Source organism: Hylobates moloch, unplaced genomic scaffold (assembly GCF_009828535.3).
Source record: "Hylobates moloch isolate HMO894 unplaced genomic scaffold, HMol_V3 SCAFFOLD_4, whole genome shotgun sequence".
NCBI lineage: Eukaryota > Metazoa > Chordata > Mammalia > Primates > Hylobatidae > Hylobates > Hylobates moloch.
In genome coordinates this window covers 104,921,110-104,944,628 of record NW_026652279.1, presented here as the reverse complement: position 1 = coordinate 104,944,628, position 23,519 = coordinate 104,921,110, and the positions used below count along the sequence as shown (strand labels likewise).

The window sequence follows — 23,519 nt, the reverse complement described above, 5'->3', positions numbered from 1 at the left end:
TAGCTCTGTGACTTTTGTCAGCAAGAGCCTGAGCTTATACCATGCTCAAGGCAGGCTTAGGATCTGGAGCTTAGTCAGTAGTGACTCTTTTGAGTGGTCACGAGTTGGTCCACTTCACTCAATGCTATGCTATAGACTATTTAATATGCTTGGACACACCTTTGACTGTAATGGAAATGATGTTTTCCCTTTTGGAGATTCTTGAGGCCAGTTTATTATAAGATGCAAGCAAGCATTCCTTGGAGCCTGCCTGATCAGCTTCAATGATACTGTACCACTTCCAGCATAGTTCTTCTCCCTCCTAGAGGAGTCAGAAAAACAGCTCCATCTCCAACCTGGACAAAACTCACAGATGTCCCCAAAAGCTGGGATGTCTGCCAAGCCTTGGGTCTCCATCAAGCCAAGGCCTGCTGGACTGTTGTGGGAACCATGCAGAGAGATGTGTCCACTCCAGTCACTGGCCATGACTACGTGAGAACACACCATTTGTGGTCTGCAGAGGACACACTCCAGTATCCAATCTCAAGAAATACTTCCACAGAATGGTGACCCTAAGACTCTTATCTTTCCATACTAATTTTTCCAACCCTAAAACATCATCAAAGCAAGAGTCACTGGGTCTTATCTGACTCCTTGTAGACATTGTTGATGCAGCACCATTTCTTTCAGCCTTGCTCTGAGTCCCCCTTTCTATGTGACTCCACTTTTGGACCTGGGGAGAAAACAGCATTCTCAGGTGGTCTGTCTATTCTGCCCTTGCCTCTCTCTGCTGGCTCCTGACATCTGCCTGCCCTCTACAGTCCATTTCCTTCAATGAACCTGGATCTTCAACTGTATGATGGCCCCAGGACACCACTCAGTCTTGGCAATTAATGTGGGCCTGTTATCTGCTAAACTCATTCTGAATAATTTCATTTGGCCCCAATTACCATCCAGGCTGTGAACAGATCACCCTGTCTTGGAGATATTATTTCCACTCAGCTCCAGGGTTCTTTTTTTGTATTTTTTTAATGATGCAATCATTATCCTAGTTAATGTTCTTCCATCCACTTTCTTCCTACACCTCTCTTGGGAGACCTTCAAAGCCTCAGCCTGCATCTGCTCAGCAATCTTAACCTCCCAGGCCTGGAAGTCCAGTGCCATGTCCCTGTGGGACCTATTTGTCCTTAGGGCATATAACTAACAGAATTCAGCAGGCCCATTGACCCCACTACCCTAGAAAGATGATGTATACACACAGACCTGCTCTGCTCCAATGGAGAAAGTGCCTAATCAGCCTAATCAGAAAGTACCAAATGTAATTTTATCATAGGAAGAATTTCTATTTCCTTTCCTGCAATTCCTCTTTATAAATGTTCTAATCCCATCTACATAATAAGCCTTTGGATTTGTTCTATTTTAAAATTCTTCATTGTGTTTCCATTGAGGCTGGCTCCCAAGATCCTGTTTTTGATTTGTAAGAGCATCTTTCATCTCTAGTAAACTTTGATGTACAGCTGGCTCCAGATTTAGCTTAGACCACTCCCCAAACTCTTTCTGACTCCTGTCCTTATTGGGATTTTCCTACCATCACCCTGAGGCCTGTTATACCCTCTAGCCAACCAAGTTCTTCCCTGTGATATATCATCACATCACTGTGATTTTCTCAATTCTTTACCTTATCCATTTTCATTTCTCATTCAGTCTTCATCACTTGGTCTTCAGCAAGTAAGTGGGACCTTAAGTGGAGCCTCTAAAATGCTTATCAGATATTACCAACTGCAGTTTCTCAGTACAGCCTTCTTTCTTGGCAATTTCTAATTACCCCTGGATTACAAAGTAGTAGCTCATAAGTTAAATTAAGCTCAGAGATATGTTTTGATGGCATGTGCTGGGTTTATTTTTCTTTGAATGCCTTCAGGTGTGGTTTTCACTTTTTGCAGGCTCGGCATGCTCCCAATACTTCCTGTATTCTTGGATCTGACCAGTTTTGTTACTTTGTACTAACTGTCTAAATCTCTCTCCTGTAACCACTTCCAGTTCTGGGGACACCTTTCAACCCATTTGTTCAAATCTTCTGAATTCTTCTTCATCCATTCGGCTCTCCCTACCTGTTCTCTATCATTCCTGCAGGTTCCCCGCCACTGCTCAATATACTAGTCCTTCTTTGGAACCATCTTTCAGTGAGCAACGTTCCTCCAGTAAGACTCAACTTCCCTAATGATTCTACTATCCCATATATGCAGGTCATATATGCAGATCATTAATTTGACTTTCCATTAAATCACTCTCCATTTTGAGTCCTAATATCAAAAGTCCAGGATGGTATGAGTTAAATCTTCATCTCTGTTTTTAAATGTAAAAGACCACAGAAAGAACTAAAAATAGTCCAGCCTCAATGTTTCACGTGTTATTGGCTTGTTGTACAACTCTTCATTTTTAGTTTTCAAAAAAAAGAATTTACCAAGCCTTGCTTTATCTGCCTCTTGCATTTATTCATAAGGATTCATACCTACTCAGTTTAAAAACACTTCTAACAATTCTATCTTAGCTCCCCAATAGGCCCTGTTTCTCCACACACTCACACAAATTTTTAGCATGGTATTATGAATCAGTTTCCTGTATGCTTTCCCAAAGATTATTCATATTTGAAATAAAACATGTTAAAGTAGCTATAATCAAATACAGTTTTAATGAACAGAGTTTAATGAAAACATGGACAAAAATCTGAGATAACTTATGCCAAATTTGCCACTTGTGCAGAGAATTACTTGGTATGCGGGGAGCAGTACCTAAGAGCCTAACTTTACATAATTACTTTTCTACTGTTGGGCAAATAGATCAATTGTATAAAAGATTTGATCTTTAGTTATAAATAGAAGTGATGACCTCATTTATAGAGTTTAAGAGATCTGGTGTTTTTTTATTGACATGCACAGAATCTACATAAACCCATATATGGTTTTTGGTTTTTAACTTTATAGGAAATCAATGTGTTGACAGTTGCATTAGTCAACCAAGACCGAGAGAACAATATTGAGAAAAGAAGCCAAGGCTTAAAATCAGAGAAAGAAGCTCTGCTAATAGGTAAGGAAATTCTGTTGTCTTCATCTGTTCTCTTAAATAATTATTAGGTAATTAACTTAATATTTTAGTTATTAACTTATTAATTTAAACAGCATTGTCTTCTGGTAAAAGGTGAGATTAATTTCATCAAGATTATATTACATACATTTCAAATTAATGGCATACAAACTAATGGGGGTTTTGCCTTTCTGTAACTGTATATATTAACTGATTGTCAGACATAAAACTGAGTTCAAGAATATGCTAATTTGCATCTCACATGTCACAAATCTGAATTTCAAAGCTTGGGCATGCCACTTCCAACTGGAGACCAGGTTGCATCTAGTTCCAAACCAAGCCATATCCCCAGGCTCAAGAGCAGCTTTGAACCCTGAGATTAAACTCTAAGCCCCTTAGCAGAGGCCACATCCTAAAGTGACCCCCAAGGCTAGACTTGCAATGCTGACAAATAGGGCCATGCGGGGTACTGATGCTAGGCTAATCCAGGACAGTCGGCTCCAAGCTTCCCTGTCCAAGTATGGATCCTTTTGTCCAGGATGAACAAAAGAAGCATCCTCAGTGGATCCAGATGTCTTACTTATTTTCACAAGGAAGAATTCTTGATGAGGATGTGCCGGCAGTGTGCATGGAAGCCCATCTTAGATGCCTATATGTTTAAGGCTGTCTTTGAAGCCCTCAAATTCAGAGGAAGGGAAGCCACCACCCTCATGCTGTGATGCGCAGAACTCATGCAAGCTGTACCTTGGCACTGACCCCAGTGTGGGGTTGCCAGGTGAGACTGGCTCCATGGTGGCATGGTTAAGACTGAAGAAGGAGGCCAATGTACATGCAAGACAAACTGTTCTTCAGCAGTTCATTAAGTTCATTATCTGGCAGAAATAGTGCCTGGTTGCTTTTTTTTTTTTTTGGGGGGGGGGGACAGGGTCTCACTCTGTTGCCCAGGCTGGAGTGCAATGGCACGATCTCAGCTGACAGCAACCTCCTCCTGCCGGGTTCAAGTGATTCTCCTGCCTCAGCCTCTCTAGTGGCTGGGATTACAGGTGCGCACCACCACGCCCAGCTAATTTTGTATTTTTAGCAGAGACAGGGTTTTGCCATGTTGGCCAGGCTGGTCTCAAACTCCTGACCTCAGGTGATCCACCTGCCTTGGCCTCTCAAAGTGCTGGGATTACAGGCATGAGCCACCGCGCCTGGTCCCTGGTTGCATTTTGTAAATACTGCATGTGCTCACCTAAAACTGACAGGTACAACAGGGCCTAGAGAAGCTGGCACATGAGGAATTAAATTCAAAAGACAGTCCAGAGTTCATCCATCATATATAGATTTTTCAACTACAGGGTTATTGAATATGACATCAACTTAGAGATACTCCGAGGAAAACCAATTATTTTTTTTTTGCTCTGATGATATACAGCTGTAATAACGTGCCATGCACAAGTCTCAGAAGACATGCTGATGTGCTATCAGTTCCAGGAACCCAAAACGAACCCATATGTAGTTGGTAACTGAATTTTTCTTCTATTGGAAAACATGTCCAACTCTGACAACTGTTTCTCTGTCAGTCAGTGTGACCAAAGTGTGATTTTTCCCTATAATGCTTTTAGGGTATGAACAAAGCAATTAATGATCTGCAGTAAACTTTTCCCTCTTTAAGTAGGCATAATTGTGTCCACTTGAAGGTTAAAAAAATGGGAACCAATCTCTTTTCTTTATTTTCTTCCTTTCATTAGAGATGGCTGCTTCTTTTATGTTTTAATTGGAGAACACAGTTCAATGTTTTCTAAGTAGTTATTAGGTTTTATTTATATATGTACACACATACATGTACTTTTTTCAGTTGGCTACTTAAAATATTTTTAAATGATGTGCTTTATATGGAGTACATTAATGGGAGTAGGTAGGAAGATTACATTTATAACATGCTATGCCTGCTGATGTCTTTGGTATCACAAAAAACTATATAAAATTAGTTAATTCAAATGTGTCAGGAAGAAAAATATTAGTCAGGATCTCCAATAAAAAGCATACACAACCAACTCTAAATTTTCCGAGACTTTTCCCCTCACTGTTGGTCTTTTGAACTAGTTTACTAATACTAGCATTTGAAGTTAGGAGTAGAGCAAAAGAGAAACAGGGGGTGACACTTATTTTGAATCAATATATGAGAATATTTAGGTAGAAGGGAGGCCAGAGACTTAAGTGATTAAAATAAACTTAGGAGTTTAACTTTCCCTTCAGTTATCCATTACCTTGCTACTTTTCTCAATATTTTATTTTATTATTCTTAATGACAGTTTGGCAACAGATGTGATTTCCTTGCCAAACCCACTTCTAAAACATCTATATACTTCTACTCTTTTGTATAATCCGCCAAAAGAGGATAATCCTCCGAAGAGAGAATAATCCTCCAAAAGAATGTGACAATGGGGAAGAGTTTCCAAGACCAGCAAAATGGATCCTGCCAAAAGCTGCAGTTGCTGCCTGCCACTAAATGATCCTATCTGCTGATTGAGTTTGGTCATTCATACTTTGTAGATACCAGAATCTTGCGTCCATAAAGAGCTCCCCTGAAGCTTCTGGAATCTAGACACAGACTGTGGTAGGGACAAAAGTGCTCTGGACCAGAATAGAGAAAAAGGATTTCCTGGTGCTGGGGCTACACTTTTCTGAAGAATTCTCATACACTGAATGATTCTAGGAGCCCTCTGGCCTTCTGGTACATCTGGAGCAGTCATAAATACTCTTTGCAATTCCCCCTGAAATCTTCCCTTGGAATAATTAAGTCAGTAGAGAGGACACAGAAGTCATGCTCTAGGCCAGCCTAGAAGGCCAAGGACACAGCAGAAAGTCTCCCACAACTTGGAAACATTAATTGGCAAAATCTTCATCACATCTGCATGCTTATAGTGTATGCTGTATGCCAATATAGTCAGATGATCAGTGCCCTCTTGGGGCAAATAAATAAATAAATGTTATGTAAGAAATGCACACTGGCACAAAGCATTGCCTGGAAGAGAAAAGGAGTGAGAAAAAAGCTCTTCAAATGGATTCTATCTCCAGAAAGAATAAAACTGAGGCTAGAACTTCCTAAACAATGAGCAATTCTAGTTACGTATAATTATTTGTGACACTGATTTATCTGGGCAAAAGGATATATTCTGCCCAGACATTCTCATGACTATTATATAAAACTAGAGTCTTTATTTCAAGGCATAAAGTTGATACTTATTAGAGAGGATCCGTGGGATTTCATTGACATAATTTGGAATTTTGCAGATCTGGATCCTGAGTATTATTAGAGTTCGACCATTCTGACAGACTTTCTTCTTGACAATTAATGGGTCTTCCAATTCAACTAAAGAAGACAGGCCCCTGGAAAATACTTTATTATTGTGATTTCTGGGTTATTCATTTTGTAATCAATTTTTGTGGAGACAAGTTGACATATAATTGGACCTTAGAGAATTCTATTTTTATGGGGGCATTGCAGAGTAGCATTTTATGTTTCATAATGCTATAGTAACCACACATAAGGTCAGCTTGACATTGCTCAATGTCTATGCCAGAACTCCTAGTTCATTTCACATATGGCCTACATGTTGGATTGGCATACACTGAAGTTGTTTGGGATAGAATGAGTCATTACTTTTGATTTGGGGCCAAAGTTTTGGAGCTGTGTTTGGCTAGATATTGTTATGAAGGAAAAATGGATCAAATTTTTTTTATTGACAAGCTAGTAGTTCTGCAGAGAGCTGAGAGTATAACTCTCTGGGTCCATATCACTCTGTCTTCTCTTGCTTTTTATAATAATTCCAACACAATAGATTTCAATCCCAGCAGCTCTGATTGACACCCTGTTGATGCTACTCATTGTAAATACTATCCAGATATAATCAAAAACTTCTCCGCAACTTTTAACTGTAACAAAGCAGCTTTTCTCTAAAACCTCCCTGGTGCCCTGAGGACTGTCCTCAGGTTGACAATGATTGGGCAGACTTTCTTACATATCCTGAGTCCTCTGCAGATCAGGACGTACACATCATTTCCATCACAGTCACCATCTCACACGTGCACAGAACCAGACTATACCAGAAGCGGAATGCGCCTCCTAAAGTGGGTATTAAGAAACAGCTGAGTAGAATATGGAAAAATATTTTAAAGAAGGTTAAGCAATAACTTTTTGGTGATTTCAGTGAATACAGTTGAGGTTATATTTAGGCTGTACCTGAGAAAGGTAATCTTGGGAGTATGTTCCTCTCTGAAAACTACTGACCATAAAGAATGAGTCATTGACCTAAATCTTGTTTCCAAGGCACAAATGTCCATATCAATAAATCAACAAACATTTGTCAAGAGCCTACGATAAGAATAATCAGTCTTCATTGTGGAAAAGAATTATCTAGGCAGCCTATTTAAAAGGCAGAATCTTTAGCCCCACACACAGGTGTGGTGGCTCACGCTTATAATCCTAGCACCTTGGGAGGCCAAGGCAGGAAGATCACTTGAGCTCAGGAGTTCAAGACCAGCCTAGGCAATATAGTGAGACTCCCATCTCTACAAAAAAAAAAAAAAAAAAAGTTAGCTGGGCATGGTGGCATGCACCTGTAGTCCCAACTACTTAGGGGGCTGAGGTGGGAGGATCTCTCGAGCCTATGAGCATCAGGCTACAGTGAGCTGTGAGCAGCACCACTGCACAACTGCCTGGGTGATAGAGTGAGACCCTGTCAAAAAAGAAAAAAAAAAGAAAGAGATCCTGTTCGTTGCAGTACTAACATCTGAGGGGATACTAAAGCAGGCATATCTGGTACTATGTTTTGAGAAACTCTGGCCTGGTTTATGCTAACCCATGCGTTAGCTGATGGTGGAAAGATGATATCCCCTCAAGAAGTTCATAGACAATGAGAAAGAACGCAGTTAATTACAATGAACCGTGGTTCATAGTAAAATCAGAGACACAGAGAAGGAGCTACTTATGCTACAGATGCCTTGTCAGAAGAAAGGACAGCTGAGCTAGTCCTAAAGGATGAAGAGGTTTTCACTGGATGGATAAAGAAGTTAAGGGCATTTCAGGTACCAGGAACAATTTACTACTAAGAGGTTCAAATACAGTCTGAGGGGTTTAATCGAAAAAATAAGACAGACAAATATTACAAAACAAAACTAACTAACCAACCATACAAGATCAGGTTTTGTACTCACCAAGTAAGTGGAACAAACTTTTTTGGAAAATTAAAGCTTTTTGGAATCCCAAGGCACTGAGAAGCATCAGCCCAAACCACAAGTGTTTGATCGGTTTCCTACAGTTCCTCTCCACTTCCCATATGCGCTTCATCACTCTGCAGCTGCCCACAGACAACTGTCCCCTCAGGGCTTACTAGGAGACCCAGATTTTGCATGGCTTTTTTCCCGCTGATGCTCCAGTTCAACATCCATGGAGCTTTTATATGGGTGTCAACATGAAACAAGACTATTTCAGGCTGGTTTATGGTCAGGCCTCTGGTAATTCCCAGCAAGATGTGACCGTGTCTAGAGACACAGCTGTTCATCTGCAGAGCCAAGGTCTCTGGAAAGCCCTAAGGTGCCCCTCTATCCCAGTGAGCTGATGGGCCCCAGGGTCTTTTGAAGCTTCCTAGGAGACTGTCAACCAGTGTAGGTGTGGAGAAAGCTAATCTCAGCCAGAACTTTAGAACCTGACACAGAGAGTTTGGAATAAAAACTCCAAGCAGCCTAGGGGTAGGGGGAGTATATTCTGGCAATATTCCATTTCTCATTCCACTCAAAGAGAATAATGTGCTGACCAAACTGAATGCACTAAGTGATAGTTTATTCTCATCGGGTAACCAATATAATTAAACTATAACAGGGCTAACCCATCCCACTCCCATCTTTTGTATAAGGATGCAAAAGAGAAACCATAATACCTAATGATCTCTAAGCAGCCCTGAGCAGTGGGGGACGGGGAGTGGTCCTAAATATTTGTGGATTTGAGGCATTTCATCCACTGGGTAATCTAAGGCAAATCACTTATCCAAACCACTGTGATAAGTGTGTAAGCCCTCATATTGTATAAAATTAGGAGGTTTGATTAGATGGTCCTTTTCAACTCAATTCTCTGTAATATACGAGGACTATTATGAAAGCTGCATTACCCCTTAGTGATCTTGTATATAAGTGGAGCATCATGTGCATCAATATATAAACATGAACTCTACTATCTTGTACCTTTACAACAAACGAGAAGGAAAATCTGTCTTGACACCATGACCCCTTTCCACCAACAGTCCATTTCCTGCGCCTGTCCAAAGCAGGATTCCTCCAACGCAGTATGCTCAGTCACCATTCCCTCCTCCCCTCTCTCTCCAGCCTACTCCAGTCTGACTTGCATCCTCACACCAAAACCATTCTTTTCCACATCACCAGAGAATTTTATGTCACCAATTTCTCAACTCCCTCCACCTGGCAGCTACTTTACGTGGTTGACTACTCGCATCTTCTGGAAATACTTCTCTCTGCTATCATGATGCCACACTTTCTTATTGATTAAACCCTCTCAGAGTCCTCTGATGAGTTTTCCTCAGCTTACCTCTAAATTTTGGGCTTCTCTAGGCTTCAGTCTTGAGGCCTCTTCTCTACCTAGGTAATCTCAGTGAATACTTCGGCTTCAAATCCCTTTTTGTTGCCATTGCAAATGTATACCATCTCCAGCTGCCATTTAATATTCTTCACTTAGATGCTAATGCACATCTCAAATTTAATGAGGACAAAACAGAACTCCCGATTCCCCTTTTTCCTACCCTAATGTGCTCCTGCCCCAATATTCTCATCTGAGAAAATAGTCCCACCCAGTTGCTCAAATGAAAAACTGTTTACTCATCTTTCATTCTTCCCCAGCCTCACTGCTCACACCAGCCCCCTGGCTCTCCTTTTGGAGTCCGCTTCTCCCTTTGCAGTCCAGATCACGACTCACCACTCCAGTCTCGTGCAAACACTTCCAACTGGCCTCCCAGTTCCCCCTCTGCTCTACCCTCCATACAGCAACTTGAGGGAAATTTTTAAAACATAATTCAGATCATGTCAAGCACCTGCTTAGAACCACTCTTTCGGTTTCCTGCCACATTTAGAATTTAAATCTAATCCAAACTCTTTCCCCTGGCACACAAGGTCCTGCATGATCTGGCCGCCACCTACCTCTAAACACATGTGCCACTCTCCAGCCCAGTGTGTTCTGCCAGCTCACTTCCACCTCAGGGCCTTTGCACTACATGTGGCCTGTACCTGGAATGGTCTCCCTCAGCCTTCCCATGGCTGGCTCCTTCTCATCTCACACTTGAGAAAGTCTGCTTTCTCAGGGAGAGGCCTTTACATAATCGCTGTATTAGTCCATTCTCATGCTGCTGATAAAGACATATCCAAAACTGGGTATTTTATAAAGAAAAAGAGGTTTAATGGACTTATAGTTCCACAGGGCTGAGGAGGCCTCACAATCATGGCAGAAGGTGGAAGGGAAAAGGTATGTCTTACATGGCAGCAAACAAGAGAGAAGAACCAAGTGAAAGAAGTTTCTCCTTATAAAACCATCAGATCTCATGAGACCTATTCACTAGCATGAGAACAGTATGGGGAAACTGCCCCTATGATTGCAGTTATCTCCCACTGGGTCCCTCCCACAACATGTGGGAATTATGGGAGCTATAATTCAATGAGATTTGGGTGGGGATATAGCCAAACCACATCAATCACTTTGTGTAAGGTAGCATTCCAGCAAGCTGCAGGTTGCTCTCTCTTCTGTCCTCTTCCCTGATGTGCTTTCTTCATTGTGCTAAGCACTATCTAAAAATTTTTATTTTTCACCTTTGTGTTTATTATCTGTGTTGCTCACCTAGGATAAAAGTTCCACAGGACCAGCCCCTTGCCTATCTTATACGATGCTGTGCCTCTAGCACCTTGCCACCTCCTGGCTGCTAAGTGTTTCAAGTATTAAAATAAGTGATGAAGCAGTACAAATCTGGCACTATTTGGTTAATTTAAATACTGCATCCTTAGTCTTAGTGAGGCCCAATAATGAAAATAAACTAGATGGTTTTGATGGGAGAAGCTCAGAGTGCTTTTGGGTAGCCAATTTAAATGGGCCTTCCTAACGAGGTTTGCCACAGGCATCTAGAGCTAGTTAGTTTCTCTTTCTAAAGTAGTTTTTAAGATTCTGAGATGTGCAAAAAGCCCGATAGTACTGACAACCTCCTTTATTCTTTTAAAATTTTTTTAAATTAGGCACTTAAATTTTTTTTTTCCACTTTTGGAAACCCATTCCCAAATATGGAGGCCTTCTACATCTCCATGGAAACAAGCAAGTCCAATTGTTGAGCCATCCCCTTGGAGATCCACCAGTTCAGTAACAGCTAAATCCACCACCCTCCTTTCCTAGTGTTCATTTTACCAAGCCTTTAGGTCCATTCCAGAGGACCATAAAATAGTCTCCATATTCCAGGTTTGTGGTATTTTCATTAACTTTTGAGTTACAGCAATCCTTTTTTCCATCCCCAGGGAATGTCCCAGTTCCTTTAAAAAAAAAAAAAAAAAGCTGCAAAGAGGCTTTACTTGTTTATTTAGAAAGATCCCCTCAAATGAACCTGATCCAAAATCACAGGGCCTGGAAACATTTTCTCAAGTGGCATGACTGATGCTTCTGTGGTGCTACAGGGATGGACAGATGCAGGAGTGGGAGGTGGGCTGAGGAGAGGCAAGGTACCGGGGAGGATGGTGACTCATGCTTTCCTTTCTGCTGTGTCTCTAGCAACACTGGATAATTGGGTTGTCATCCACAGGAAAAGCTTGGGAAGCCTATTTGTGACTGCCTGCCTTGGCCCTACATATATCTAGTGGCAATTGCTGAACTCTTACAAGGAAAAGCTAATGGCTTCTTAACATCAGCTACCACAGAGATGGTTCTGAATACCCTCCTAAAAGAATACTCAAGTCCACGTCAGGATTTCTAATCTGATTTTAGAATCTGATTTTCCCCTTAGTTATGAGCAAAATAGTTTCAATGAAAATTTTCCTTGCTCAAAACATCCAAGTTATTCCATCCTTCTAAATCCATGACAGGATGGGTTAAGAGTAAGAATTTTCAGTGAATAATACCTCAAAGTTACCTGGTTTTTGAAAGATCTGTTACTACTTGTAGAAATGTTTAAGGTTCTTATTTATTCCCATTTATCAATAATAGACTAATAGAATTTCTAAACAAGTATACTGGCGATTTCCAGTTCGGACAAATAAATACATTCAACATATACCTCTTATAAATGTGTACTATGTTCTGGATATGGAACCAGAACACACAAAGACTAAGAGCACAGCTCCTTGGGGTGCAGACCCAGGATTGGGGGTGAGAGATAGCAGACAGTGGAGGAGCAAATCCATGTTCACAGAGGGTGCCAACTTCACAGAGGCAACCAAAGGGGCTACTCTAGGTCCTCCCATTTCTGGTGTCCCTAAATGACCATGTCAACACTTCATCTCCTAGGCTAAGGGTTATCAACCTCTCCCCCAACCCACCCCATCCTCCTCTGACTTGTTCTAGTCATCCTACTAAAGACATTTATGTTGATAACCATACACCCATGGGCATTTACAAAAGGCTGTAGGTTATGCAGGAGATGTTAAAGACTCTCCGGCCAGGGGGGATATTAAATATGAAAAATGTTGTTATCTATTTGCTTGGGGTAGTTTACTTAAGACTGTTCAAGTCTTATGTCCTCTTTCCCCATTGGAGACTTATACACCCTTGTCATCCCAAAGTCTGCAGTGCCACTGCCACTCCCTGTCTCAGCCCTGCTGTGTAAGCAGATGTCCACCCAAGGAATGCTGCTCCCCACCTTGCAGCAGCCCTCACCTCCCTGGGAGAACCCCACGGGGGAGGAGGAGAAAAAAGCTTCCGACTAGGAACACCCCCTCACCTGCTCACAAAGCCAAAGCTGACTCTTCCTTCTCCCTCCCCTGTCCTTCTCCTGCTCATCACTTGTTGGAGGCTCTCTGTGGAAAGCAGTGGCCATAGTACCTGGGATGGTCAGTGAAAGCCCCACTCACCATCCTGAAACGGGATTCCCTCTACACGAACTGTGATTCAGCCCTTACTCTCTCATTCAATAAATAGAAGGACTAAGTTCCAGTATTTGATAGTACGGTAGGGAAATTACAGTTAACAATAATTTACTGTATACTTCAGAATAGCTAGAAGATTTGGGATGTTCTCAACACGAAGAAATGATAAATGTCTGAGGTGATGGCCATGCAAATTATCCTGATTTTATCATTACACATTGTATACAGGTATCAAAATATGCCAGGTACCCAAAAAATATGTACAAATATTATATATCAATTAAAAATTTTTTAAAACGAGAAATGCAAATGAAAATAATCATTTTTAAATAGTTCTACTAGATTCTAATTTTTTGAAAGAAATCACTCATGAGCTTTTGTATTTTAACTTTTATTAGTAATAGAATTACTTAGAATGACACTTCACCAGAATTGAGAGTTTCAGATACAGGGAAGTAACTGCCAGGTCCCTAAAATTAAAATATAAGTAAATACATAAGGAGAGGGGACAACACGATGCTGCCTGAGTACATTAAAAGTGGCTATTTTTCCACCTAAAGATATTTTTAAAGTATCATCATTGCCTTCTACCATTGCCATTATTTCAAAAAAAGGACATTTTGACAAGAAAAAAGGAAGAATATAACCTCAGAATGAAATGGTAGTTCTTTGTATCTCAGGAAGAACAGGTCAGTCTTTAAAAACTGAGACTCCACCTTTACAGGGAAATGTGAGAATTGTTTCTACCTCCCCATCTCACCGTCAACCTCTACAAGCCCTGGGAAAGCAGCATTCTGAGGATAGGTCTTGGAGAGTCCCTTTGGTTGTCTGTTCTCAGCCTGAGGATGAACTGGGAACTTTTCTTTAAAAACTTGACACTCATCCCATAGCATCAGGGAGCCATGAAACCCTATGGCAGATCAATCCAAGGTCACCTACAAATATAGGATGACCTAGTACAAGAATGCTGTGTGCACCTGTGCCCACCCAGATGGCATTTCATACAGGTGAGGGTCTGCCCTGGCTCCCAAGCATGAAGGCTCACAAAAAAACAGAACATGAAGGCTTACCCTCAGATTTAATTCATCTTGAAACTTGTTTAACAGAAAGCTAAAACTATCAGTCTGAGGACAACTTTTCTTTTTTTTTCTTTTTCAACTTTTATTTTAGGATCCAGGGGTACATGTGCAGGATTGTTACAGAGGCTTATTGCATGACTCTGAGGTTTGGGGTATGACTGAACCCATCCCCCTGGTAATGAGCATAATCCCTAATAGGTAGATTCTCAGCCCTTTCCCTCGTCCCTCTCTCCCGCCTCTAGCCATCCCCAGTGTCTACTTTTCTCCTTCTTATGTCCATGAGTACCCACTGTTAAGCTCCCACTTATAAGAACATGCAATATTTGGTTTTGTTTCTGCATTAGTTCACTTAGGATAATGGCCTCCAGGTGCATCAATGTTGCTGCAAAGGGCATGATTTCATTCTTTTTTATGGCTGCATAGTATTCCATGGTTCATACCACATTTTCTTTATGCAATCTGCCACCAATGGGCACCTGAGCTGACTCCATGTTTTTTGCTATTGTGAATAACAAGTGCACAACTTCTTAACAAAAAGCAGTCAACAGTTTATGGAGTTGACTTCCTCATGTTCACTATTTTGATTTTGGATCCAGGAGCAGGGAGAAGAGGAAGGTAATGCTTTTTACTTCATTCCTGACATCAACATCCAGCTTTTCATTTGTCAGTACAATGTTGACAGCTGATTTTCACGATGGAAAAGCCTTATAATTTATAATCAAACTGCAGCCAAACCATCCATTCCCAGACCTTTTAAAATGATCTTGTAAATTACAGCAGCAAGAAGGGGAGAATGAGCTGGCTCCTTTTAAACAAGAGCGACAACCAGGGAGAACAGCAAATGTTTCAGGAAGAATTTGGGCTTCCTTCAATGGCAGTTGGGGGAAATATAGATTAAATACTTTTCATATCTAGCAACTGTAATTATCAGGAAAATTTGAGGTGGTTTGATTTCTGACACAGTTGCATGAGCCATTTTCATACTGCAAAGTCCACTGAGGGAAAGAAAAGATAATTTTATCCTTCCAATAACTATAATTTTATATTGGTAAATCAAGCATAAAATTGGTAGTTGAAATGCTTCCAGGAGTCTTTGTTTTGAAATACCTTTATTCAGCTGTATATTATCTCAGAGTCTAGCTTTGCTAACCACCATCATTCCAGGAGATAAAGTGTTCTGTTTGCCATGTTACTCTTACTGCCTTCAGAATGTGCTATTATTGAATGCTTGTTGAGTGCTGCTAGAAATGGCAAGACCATAACTCAGCCTGACAAAATAGTCACTGGGGTTAGACAGCATTATTTAACAGAGATTCTCATATGCCTTTGAATAATTTCCAATGTTTGCCTTTTTAATTCAGGTATCATATCAACGTTTCTTCACGTCCATCCTTTTGGAGCCAACATAGAATATCTTTGGTCATACATGCAGCAGCTGGACTCCAAGGTAAATTATTTTGCTCGAGTGAACTTTCATTGCTCAAATTTAGCATGTTGATTGCTGGCTGCAGGTGGACTCTGCAGGAACTGAATTAGGGCTGTAGCAGCCTATGGGGGTTGATCAGCCCTTCTCTTTTGCAAGGACCTCAGTTTTTGGCAGATTGTTCTCTTCTTTTTGCTTGCTTTTGTCTTTGTAAAAAGAAGAGCAGTTATCCAAAATGACAATGACTTTTAGCAGATGCCAAATTAATTTGGAAAGCTTATGAGAGATTTAAAAATATAGGTTCACCTGAAAGTTCCCAAAATAAGGGTGAAATCAGGTGAGTGTGGCTAATAGGGCATTATCCTCAGACCATATTCTTATAGGATTCCATGTTCTGGACTTCACACAATCGAGGAAAAATCATCCCAAATAATATAAAGATCTGATATGACTCAAGAAAGCTGTATTAATGGCTGTTTTCCAGCATTGTTCTCTAAGTAGAAAAAGTGACTGCAAAATTCTTCTCAGCTGTGCCCCTCCAGGCTCACATCCAGAGCCAGACATCATTCCTCACCTCCCTGAAGCTCAGTTTTTCCCATCCACAAATTAGCTGTACTCCTACCCCACTGCAGTATTTGCATGCCCAAAGAGAAGAGACAAAAAGAATGTGATTTATGTGTCAAATTCATGTGAACAATGGGAGGGGCCCTGACAAAACAAAACAACATCATTAACCAATACTAGGGAAGCCCAGGAGCAGGGTGGACACAGAAGCAAAACAGAGAAGCTAGAGAAGCCAGAAGTCAAATTTCTGGTCATGAAGGAAAATGGAAATAAGTAAGAAGGTCCTCCATAGAACACAGCAAAATGCATGGGATTGGTACGACCAGACCAGCAGCCTGCAGTGCTGTGTCCCTGAACAGACACAGATAAATCATGCTAAATTTTCAATGGCTAGCATGCATCAAATGACTACCTTGTGTTCTTATTTTGATTCAAATAATCTTCCCAATACATGATCCCAAAACTGTTTAACCTCTTAAATGAATCTAACACTTCCCCTTTGAGAGGAATCTTTTCAGTCATACAGATTCATGCCTTTCATGACAGGGTAGAACAAGACAGGGTGAAAGGAGTTAGAGAATTTTAAAATGCTGGAGGTTCAGAATCATCTATTTTTTTCTCTATGGTTTCCCCTCACATGCACAGGGAAGTAAGAGAAAGCATTCATGTTCAACTCAGATGAAATGAGAAGGACTTGCTACACAATGTTCCTTTGTTGTCATATAGATTTGAAGGATTTCTCTGCTGTTGTTTCCCCTTTACTGGTATCATTGTTCCTTAATATCACCACCACCTTTGCCTAGAGGATTAAACAAAACACTGCTTGCACCAGTGTGTTTGGCAAAGAATAACCCCTCAAGAAATGATTCCTATTGTTGCTACCATCCTTCCCTTGTACTGTTGACATTTCTGTTCTCCCCTTTCTGGAAGTCCCAAGTGGGAAGCCTTTGTTGAGAAGCAGTTGTTGTTTTAGTAGGAGCTGAAATGGCCAAGAATCCATTTGTCGTTTATTGAAGAATTCCAGGACTCTTTGTTTCCTCCACTCCATCATCACAGGCTGAGAATCTATGATGATCACCAGTGAAGTGTGTGTGCCTGCATGTGTGTGTGTGTGTGTGTGTGTGTATGTATGTATGTATGTAAAATCATCTCCTGGGAATGGGCAGGGATTGATAAGTAATGAATTGATTTGTTTTGGCCGGCAGGGAGGGGTAGGGGGGCGGAGGGGTGCAGTGCGGGTGGAAGCTCTTGTTCTATTCTTATCGTCAGGGCTCAGGTAAGATTTGTGACGTTCCCTTACCAGTCTCTGAGGAGAGAGAATTCACATGCCTGGTCCCTGGCCATTAGACGATGGACCTTTCTGGATGGGATTCAGTCAAGGGAATTGTATCTCATTGCAGACTGGTACTTTTACTTTAGAAGATGATGAAGAAAGTATTTCCCTCACAGAGGAAACACAAGAGGTGTCCCCTGCCTATCCCCAGATAGCCCTCCATCTTCTGAATGAAATGTCCACTAGAGCTGTCAGGTTCCTCCTCATGCCTGGGGTAGAAAGTATATTGAAAAAGTACTCTAAAACTGCTGGGCACCAGGGATCAGACCACATGCTTTCTATTCCAGTGAGGCTGAGAGGATATTTAGACTTTGTAATCCAGAGAGCAAAATCAAGTGCCCACCCTGTACTGATGAGAACAGGGAAGGCAGGTTCAGCGCAGTCCTGTAATGTCACTGTTGTGGTCAGGATTTCCCCAAAGGCTACATATGGGTGTAAGAATGACTAGGAATGGAAGGAATTAATTTAAATTATGCTAGGCATGTACATTGCACATGGCTTCCTAAAACCATGTAGCCCAATAATAAGCTATTTTCCAGTTAAATATTATTCCTGCTCTTGATATTTGCATATTTGCATATTTTTCTCTTCTTGGCCTTTTCTAAATTACCCACTCTCATTCACCCGGTTCTCTTGTATGAGAAACACTTGAAAAAGAAAGATTCATTCAGAGGAAGACAGGGTAAGGGCTGTGGGCGGCCATGGCTTCTGAAGCTTTGCTGAGTCAAAAATCATGCCCAGAGCACAGCAGGCAAACTCTTTAAAACAGGCAGCACTATCATGAACATGGCGTCTATCAATACATAGAATCTCCCATGTCAGCCCCAGGGCCCATCAAGCCCAACCTCTTGTCTGTCCGAAGCAGCCCAGGAGAAACATTTGACTTGAGCATTAGCAGATGAATACTTCTTACAGTCAAGAGGAGGGTTCGTCTGCTCTTCCCTGTTTATGTATCCTTTAGGAGATGAAGGCTCAGTTTTCCAAGCATGTCTGGTTGCCCCCCTCTACACACCTGCAGCCTCTTCCCAAGGCCCATGCTGTGGAAGATTTGGTTCTGAAAACCAGACTCGGCGTAATGTGGCCACAGAGGCTGGAGGATATAGAAGGACCTGCTATTTTGGCACGACACCACTGTGACCAGCTTGAGAGGTCATGGGCATGTGTTACATTTCCCACAGAGGGGAGAATCATTTGCACTTCTGTACTAATAGCATACCTCTGCAAACACAAAATTTAAATGTCTTGGCTATGGAAAGGAGATTCAGATCCTGTTTAATTAATTGGATAGCATTCTTTCCCAGACTATAGCCAGGTGGTGAGGGTGGGGAAATGTTCTCAGTAGTGTTTGTGAGATTGCCCACCTGAATGATCTTTAATAGCATGCATATTCTGGGGTTCTCCTTAAGAGCAGCCTGTCACAGTAATATCAGTGAGTGATCCTTTAGACAGACTATAATGAATGTGTTTTTTAGACATTTACAGCACTTCTGGAAAGCATATGACAGCAGAGATAACAATACTCCCCACTTGACTACATAAAGAACAAAAAGAAGGCTTTGCACCACAATGAGAGAAGTTGGTAAGGTTACCAGGGATCTAATGAATGCTGGGATAATTCAGTGCTTTTCATGTACCCAGCACTGTCTTAGGGACCAGAGAAGAAGAGGAGATGGCCAAGGCACAAAAGAAATCTAAGATAGAACCCTGTTCTCAACAAGCTTGTAGCCTAGTTATGAAATGACTTGAGAATCAGACATGAACTAATGAAGTGCTAAATTGGGTAGGGAAGATACTCTCTGAACTAGGAGTTAGAGAAGGGTGAAATCTGTGAGTCATGATTAACAGCAAGGTACCCTCGAGTCCATGCTTCTTCTGGTGGCTTCCCTCCGGGATGCTTTAGCTAACATTGCCACATTTCTTTCCTTTCTCCTCTTTCTACCCACCCTTTCTTCTCTCCTTCCTGCCCTCATTTTCCTTCCATATTCTTTTCTCCTTTTAATTCTCTCCTGTTTATCTTCTTTCATCACATTTTTTCTGCCTCCTTCCCTTCCTCTACCAGTTTCTTGCTTCACTCCTTCGAATTCCTGACTTCTTGTCTTCTTTCCTCTTTTCCTTCTTTCTCCCTTCCTTCCTCCCCTCCCTTTGCCCCATCTACGTTTTGTATTTCTCTCTGTGAACATTTATTGTGAGGTGTCTGTGTGTGCTAACACTGTGCCCTGCCCAGGATGTGAAGCATGAACAAGATTTAAATGTGCATTTAAAGGCTAGAAGTCAGTTTTGCCCATGGAAGGAAGTCTGGTTTTCAACTAGCTTCCCTGACGCTCTGGCCTCTGCCGGTGTCTTTTCAGTAGCCCAAACAGGAGCCCCTCTTCACCAGGCTTCCCTTGCCTGATGATATGGGGTGTGGAGCCAACCATGATGAGAAAAAATTGATTTGCATCTGCTTGTGTCCATTTGTACTGTGCTTAGAGGCCGGGCAAGGAGGCAGTAGGCTTGGCCTAGAGTCAGCAAATTAAAAAATAAATCAAGCAGATTTTATAAATGACCTCTGCGGTATTAACAGCACACAACCTCCTTGGTTACACACAGCCTGTTTCCTTCTGACTTTTGCTTTCTTTCTTTTTTGTATTTGTAGCAAATAAATCCTTCCTAAAAGAATAAATGTAAGAAAGTTTCAAACAAAACAGGTGGAAGAATCCACTGACAATATCAAAGATTGAAAATATATAGGCCACAAATTTCTTGGAACAAAAGCCACCTGGGTAAGAGGGTAATCAAAACTTCAGGGTTATGACTATCCTCTCCACTTGCTAGAGCACCAGATACATGGTGTATGGGAAAAAGATTTCATAGTCATGGCATCTATCTCTAATCTATATCACAGTGCTACACAGTGCTCCCTTAACCATGTGTGTTGCAATCTCCTCATAATATGCTTGGGAGTGAGGGAATGCATCACTCTGAAAGCCGGGCTGGATTCATAGGCCCTGCTCCAAGTTCTTCCCCTTCACATACCTGCTGGGCAAGCAACAGCTCTCGCCTGGAACCCAGGGCTCCATGTGTGAACAGGAGTAGGAGCTTAGAGAGAATCCCTGGTTTCAGAAGTGACTCAGGGAAGAAAATCATGCAGGAGATGAGGAAAAGGAGTGAACTTCACCCAGAGCTTGGCCAGTGAGGTCTGGGTGCTTGGTTTAAGTAATGACTCCAGAGTCTCAATTCTCAAGACAAAGAATGTACTGGTGGGAAGGCAAAGGATATTGTGACGGCAAGATGATAATGGCTGACAAATTATTAGGAAGAGAACAGAACTGAAGTAAGTGGAAGTATTTGTAAAGTAAAAATTCTTTGGCCATAGGGAGAAAATGAAGGACAAATTGAATTTTTCTCTTGAATTTGTCTTAAAAATCCTAAAAGATAAAATATCATAAAGGTTATTTTGTCAGGGTAGGGGAAAAGTTTGAAAATCACAAAACTAACTTACTTGATACAGGTTTCTCTCTGATCTTTCTTCTGTCATGAGATACAAATATCTTTAAAGAACTTTAAGGAATTCTTCTAGAATTAGTTGAGATCCCTTTTTTTCTTGTGACAGGGTCTCATTCTGTCACCCAAGCTGGAGTGCAGTGGAGCAATCACAGCTCACTGCAGCCTCCAACCCCTGTGCTCAAGGGATCCTCTTGCCTCAGTCTCCTGAGTAGCTGGGACCACAGGGACATGCCACCATATCAGCTAATTTTTGTATGTTTTGTAGAGATTGGGTCTCTCTATGTTGCCCAGGCTGGTCTCAAACTCCTGGGCTCAAGTGATCCTCTCACCTTAGCCTCCCAAAGTGCTGGGATTATAGGTGTGAGCCACCATGCCCAGCTGCTGAGAGCCTTATTAAATGGATATTTTAGATAGATTTTTATTTGAAGTGGTTTGTTCCATAATTACGACACAACTCTATATTATTTGCATCTTTGTGGCAGAACCCAGCTATTATATCTTAACACTACCAACAGAAACTACAGCTAATACATTTGAGATTAATTCCCATTACCCTAATTTCTGGCTTTCTCAAAATCTGAAGTATGTATTAAGTAATTACGAGGAGTTCAAATCCCAGTTTCACTACTTCTTAGCTGTTTGACCTTGGGCAGCTTATTTAACATCTCTGTGCCTAAGTTTCACCATCTGTAAAGTGGTTTTTGGGGGGTTATCCTTGGTATTAAATGACTTAGTAGATGAAAAGCATTCCAGAACAGTATCTAGCACACAATAAGTGCTACTAAAGTGGGGACTGTCATTTGTTTTGTGCTTTAAGGTGCATGAAAGACCTATCACATCCTCTCATTTTGAGATCTTTGCCACAACCTAATTGACAGATAAATTTTGAATGGCTTGTCCTAAGTCTAGAGCTAGGATATGGAGAGGCCAGCACACAAACCAAGTCCTCAGGGCATTCTGTGTGTTTCTTTCCAATTCCCTTGTCTTGCGAATGAGAAAACAGGCCCAAAGAAGTTAAGTGACTGCTTACTTAACTGACTACTAAACTGGAAGAGGTTACCGATTGTTCTGTCACTGTGATCCAAATCTTTTATGTCTCCTTTTCTTTACTCCAGCAAGTGAGGGGGGGCACTTGCTTGTTTAATGAGCTTTCTGATGAGATAATGCGGGTGAAGAACTTACTCTTCCCTGCCCCACAGTGAAAACTCGGTAGATGGTAGCTACCTCTGTCCCGCTTCCTTTGTGGTTAAAGTCTAGGCTCAGGTCAAAAGACACCATGGAAAACAAGATGTTGCCACATTTCAGTACATGCTAGCCAAGACTTCCCATGATTTGCTTACCGTTTCGATGGATCGTTAATGTGGGGGTGCCCAAGCATCAGCAATATGAATGTGTGTGAGCCAGGTGAGTTGGGAGTTTTCAGTTTTTTGCTGTTGATGTTGATATCACTCTAATAGTATTCATCACAGAGGAGCCCTGCCCTCCTGTACGCTGATGCCTTCCATGGCATCTACACCCACCCAGGGCCAGAGAGGCAGTGACCAAGAGGATTATTTCCTGTCCCTACTCCATGGTCCTCTCCCTGGTGGAGGTGGGCAGGGGTGGTTAAGAACGAGGCACCACAGCCAGGAGGTCTGGTCCACACTTACTGCCTGTGTTACCCTGTGGGATTTACTGAGTCTCTCGGGGCCTCAGTTTTCTTATTGGTAAATTATTCCCTATCTTATGAGAGTGTGGTGAGAATTAAATAGTGTTTTCAGAAAAGTCTGGCAAGGAAAAGTTTCCTGGTGATTGTAAGTTGTCACACTTTTTACAGCCAGCTGCAGGGCTGCTGAGTGGGACTGCCTCTTCTGAGGCAGCTGGTCTCCTACACGTTATCTTTAAATCAGATATTTATTTTACCCTCAAGAACTTAGCTTTTTCTCCCCTTCCTAACGAATGGCACAGATCTTCTTCCCTACATTCCAAGGGAGGTGGCGGTTACACGGGAAACAAGGTGCTGGTGGGCTGGCAGGCACCTCGGCCTGTGTGTTCCGCTATGGCCTCTCCTTGATCTGGGGAAGGACATGCCAGGGGTGGCACTTGAATTTGACTGGAGACTAGAGCCCACCATAGATGATCTGTGCTGTCCTCCTCCAAAAGAAAGAAGGGAACTCGTTGAGAAGATAACTTGGCCTCATAAGGCTTAAAGAAAATTGCCTCCTGGACCTATGAAAAACTAGTTTTGACCACATACTACTCCATACCACAAAAGCTTAGATAAAGTGTCATTTTCTATCAGTATTCCTTACACACACACATATACATGTCTACATAAGAAGAGAGAACTTGTGCCAGGCACTGTGTTACATTTTACACATAATCCTTACAATACCCTGAGAGATATGACATCTATTACACACCTGAAGAAACTGAGAATTACAAATGTTAAGTAATCTTCCCAAAGTCACACAGCTTGAGGCCTAGC

At 41.6% G+C, this 23,519-nt stretch overlaps 1 protein-coding gene across 2 annotated transcripts in view; it reads left to right on the top strand.

The window, feature by feature from the left end:
• The window catches only part of ENOX1 (ecto-NOX disulfide-thiol exchanger 1), a 446,686-nt gene that overhangs the window by 420,718 nt on the left and 2,449 nt on the right, over positions 1-23,519 (top strand). For both annotated transcript variants that reach the window (XM_058437834.1, XM_058437835.1), the window contains 2 exons: positions 2,964-3,066; positions 15,608-15,693. In XM_058437834.1, coding sequence (XP_058293817.1) covers positions 2,964-3,066; positions 15,608-15,693 — 189 coding nt within the window. The remainder of the gene's footprint in view (positions 1-2,963; positions 3,067-15,607; positions 15,694-23,519) is intronic.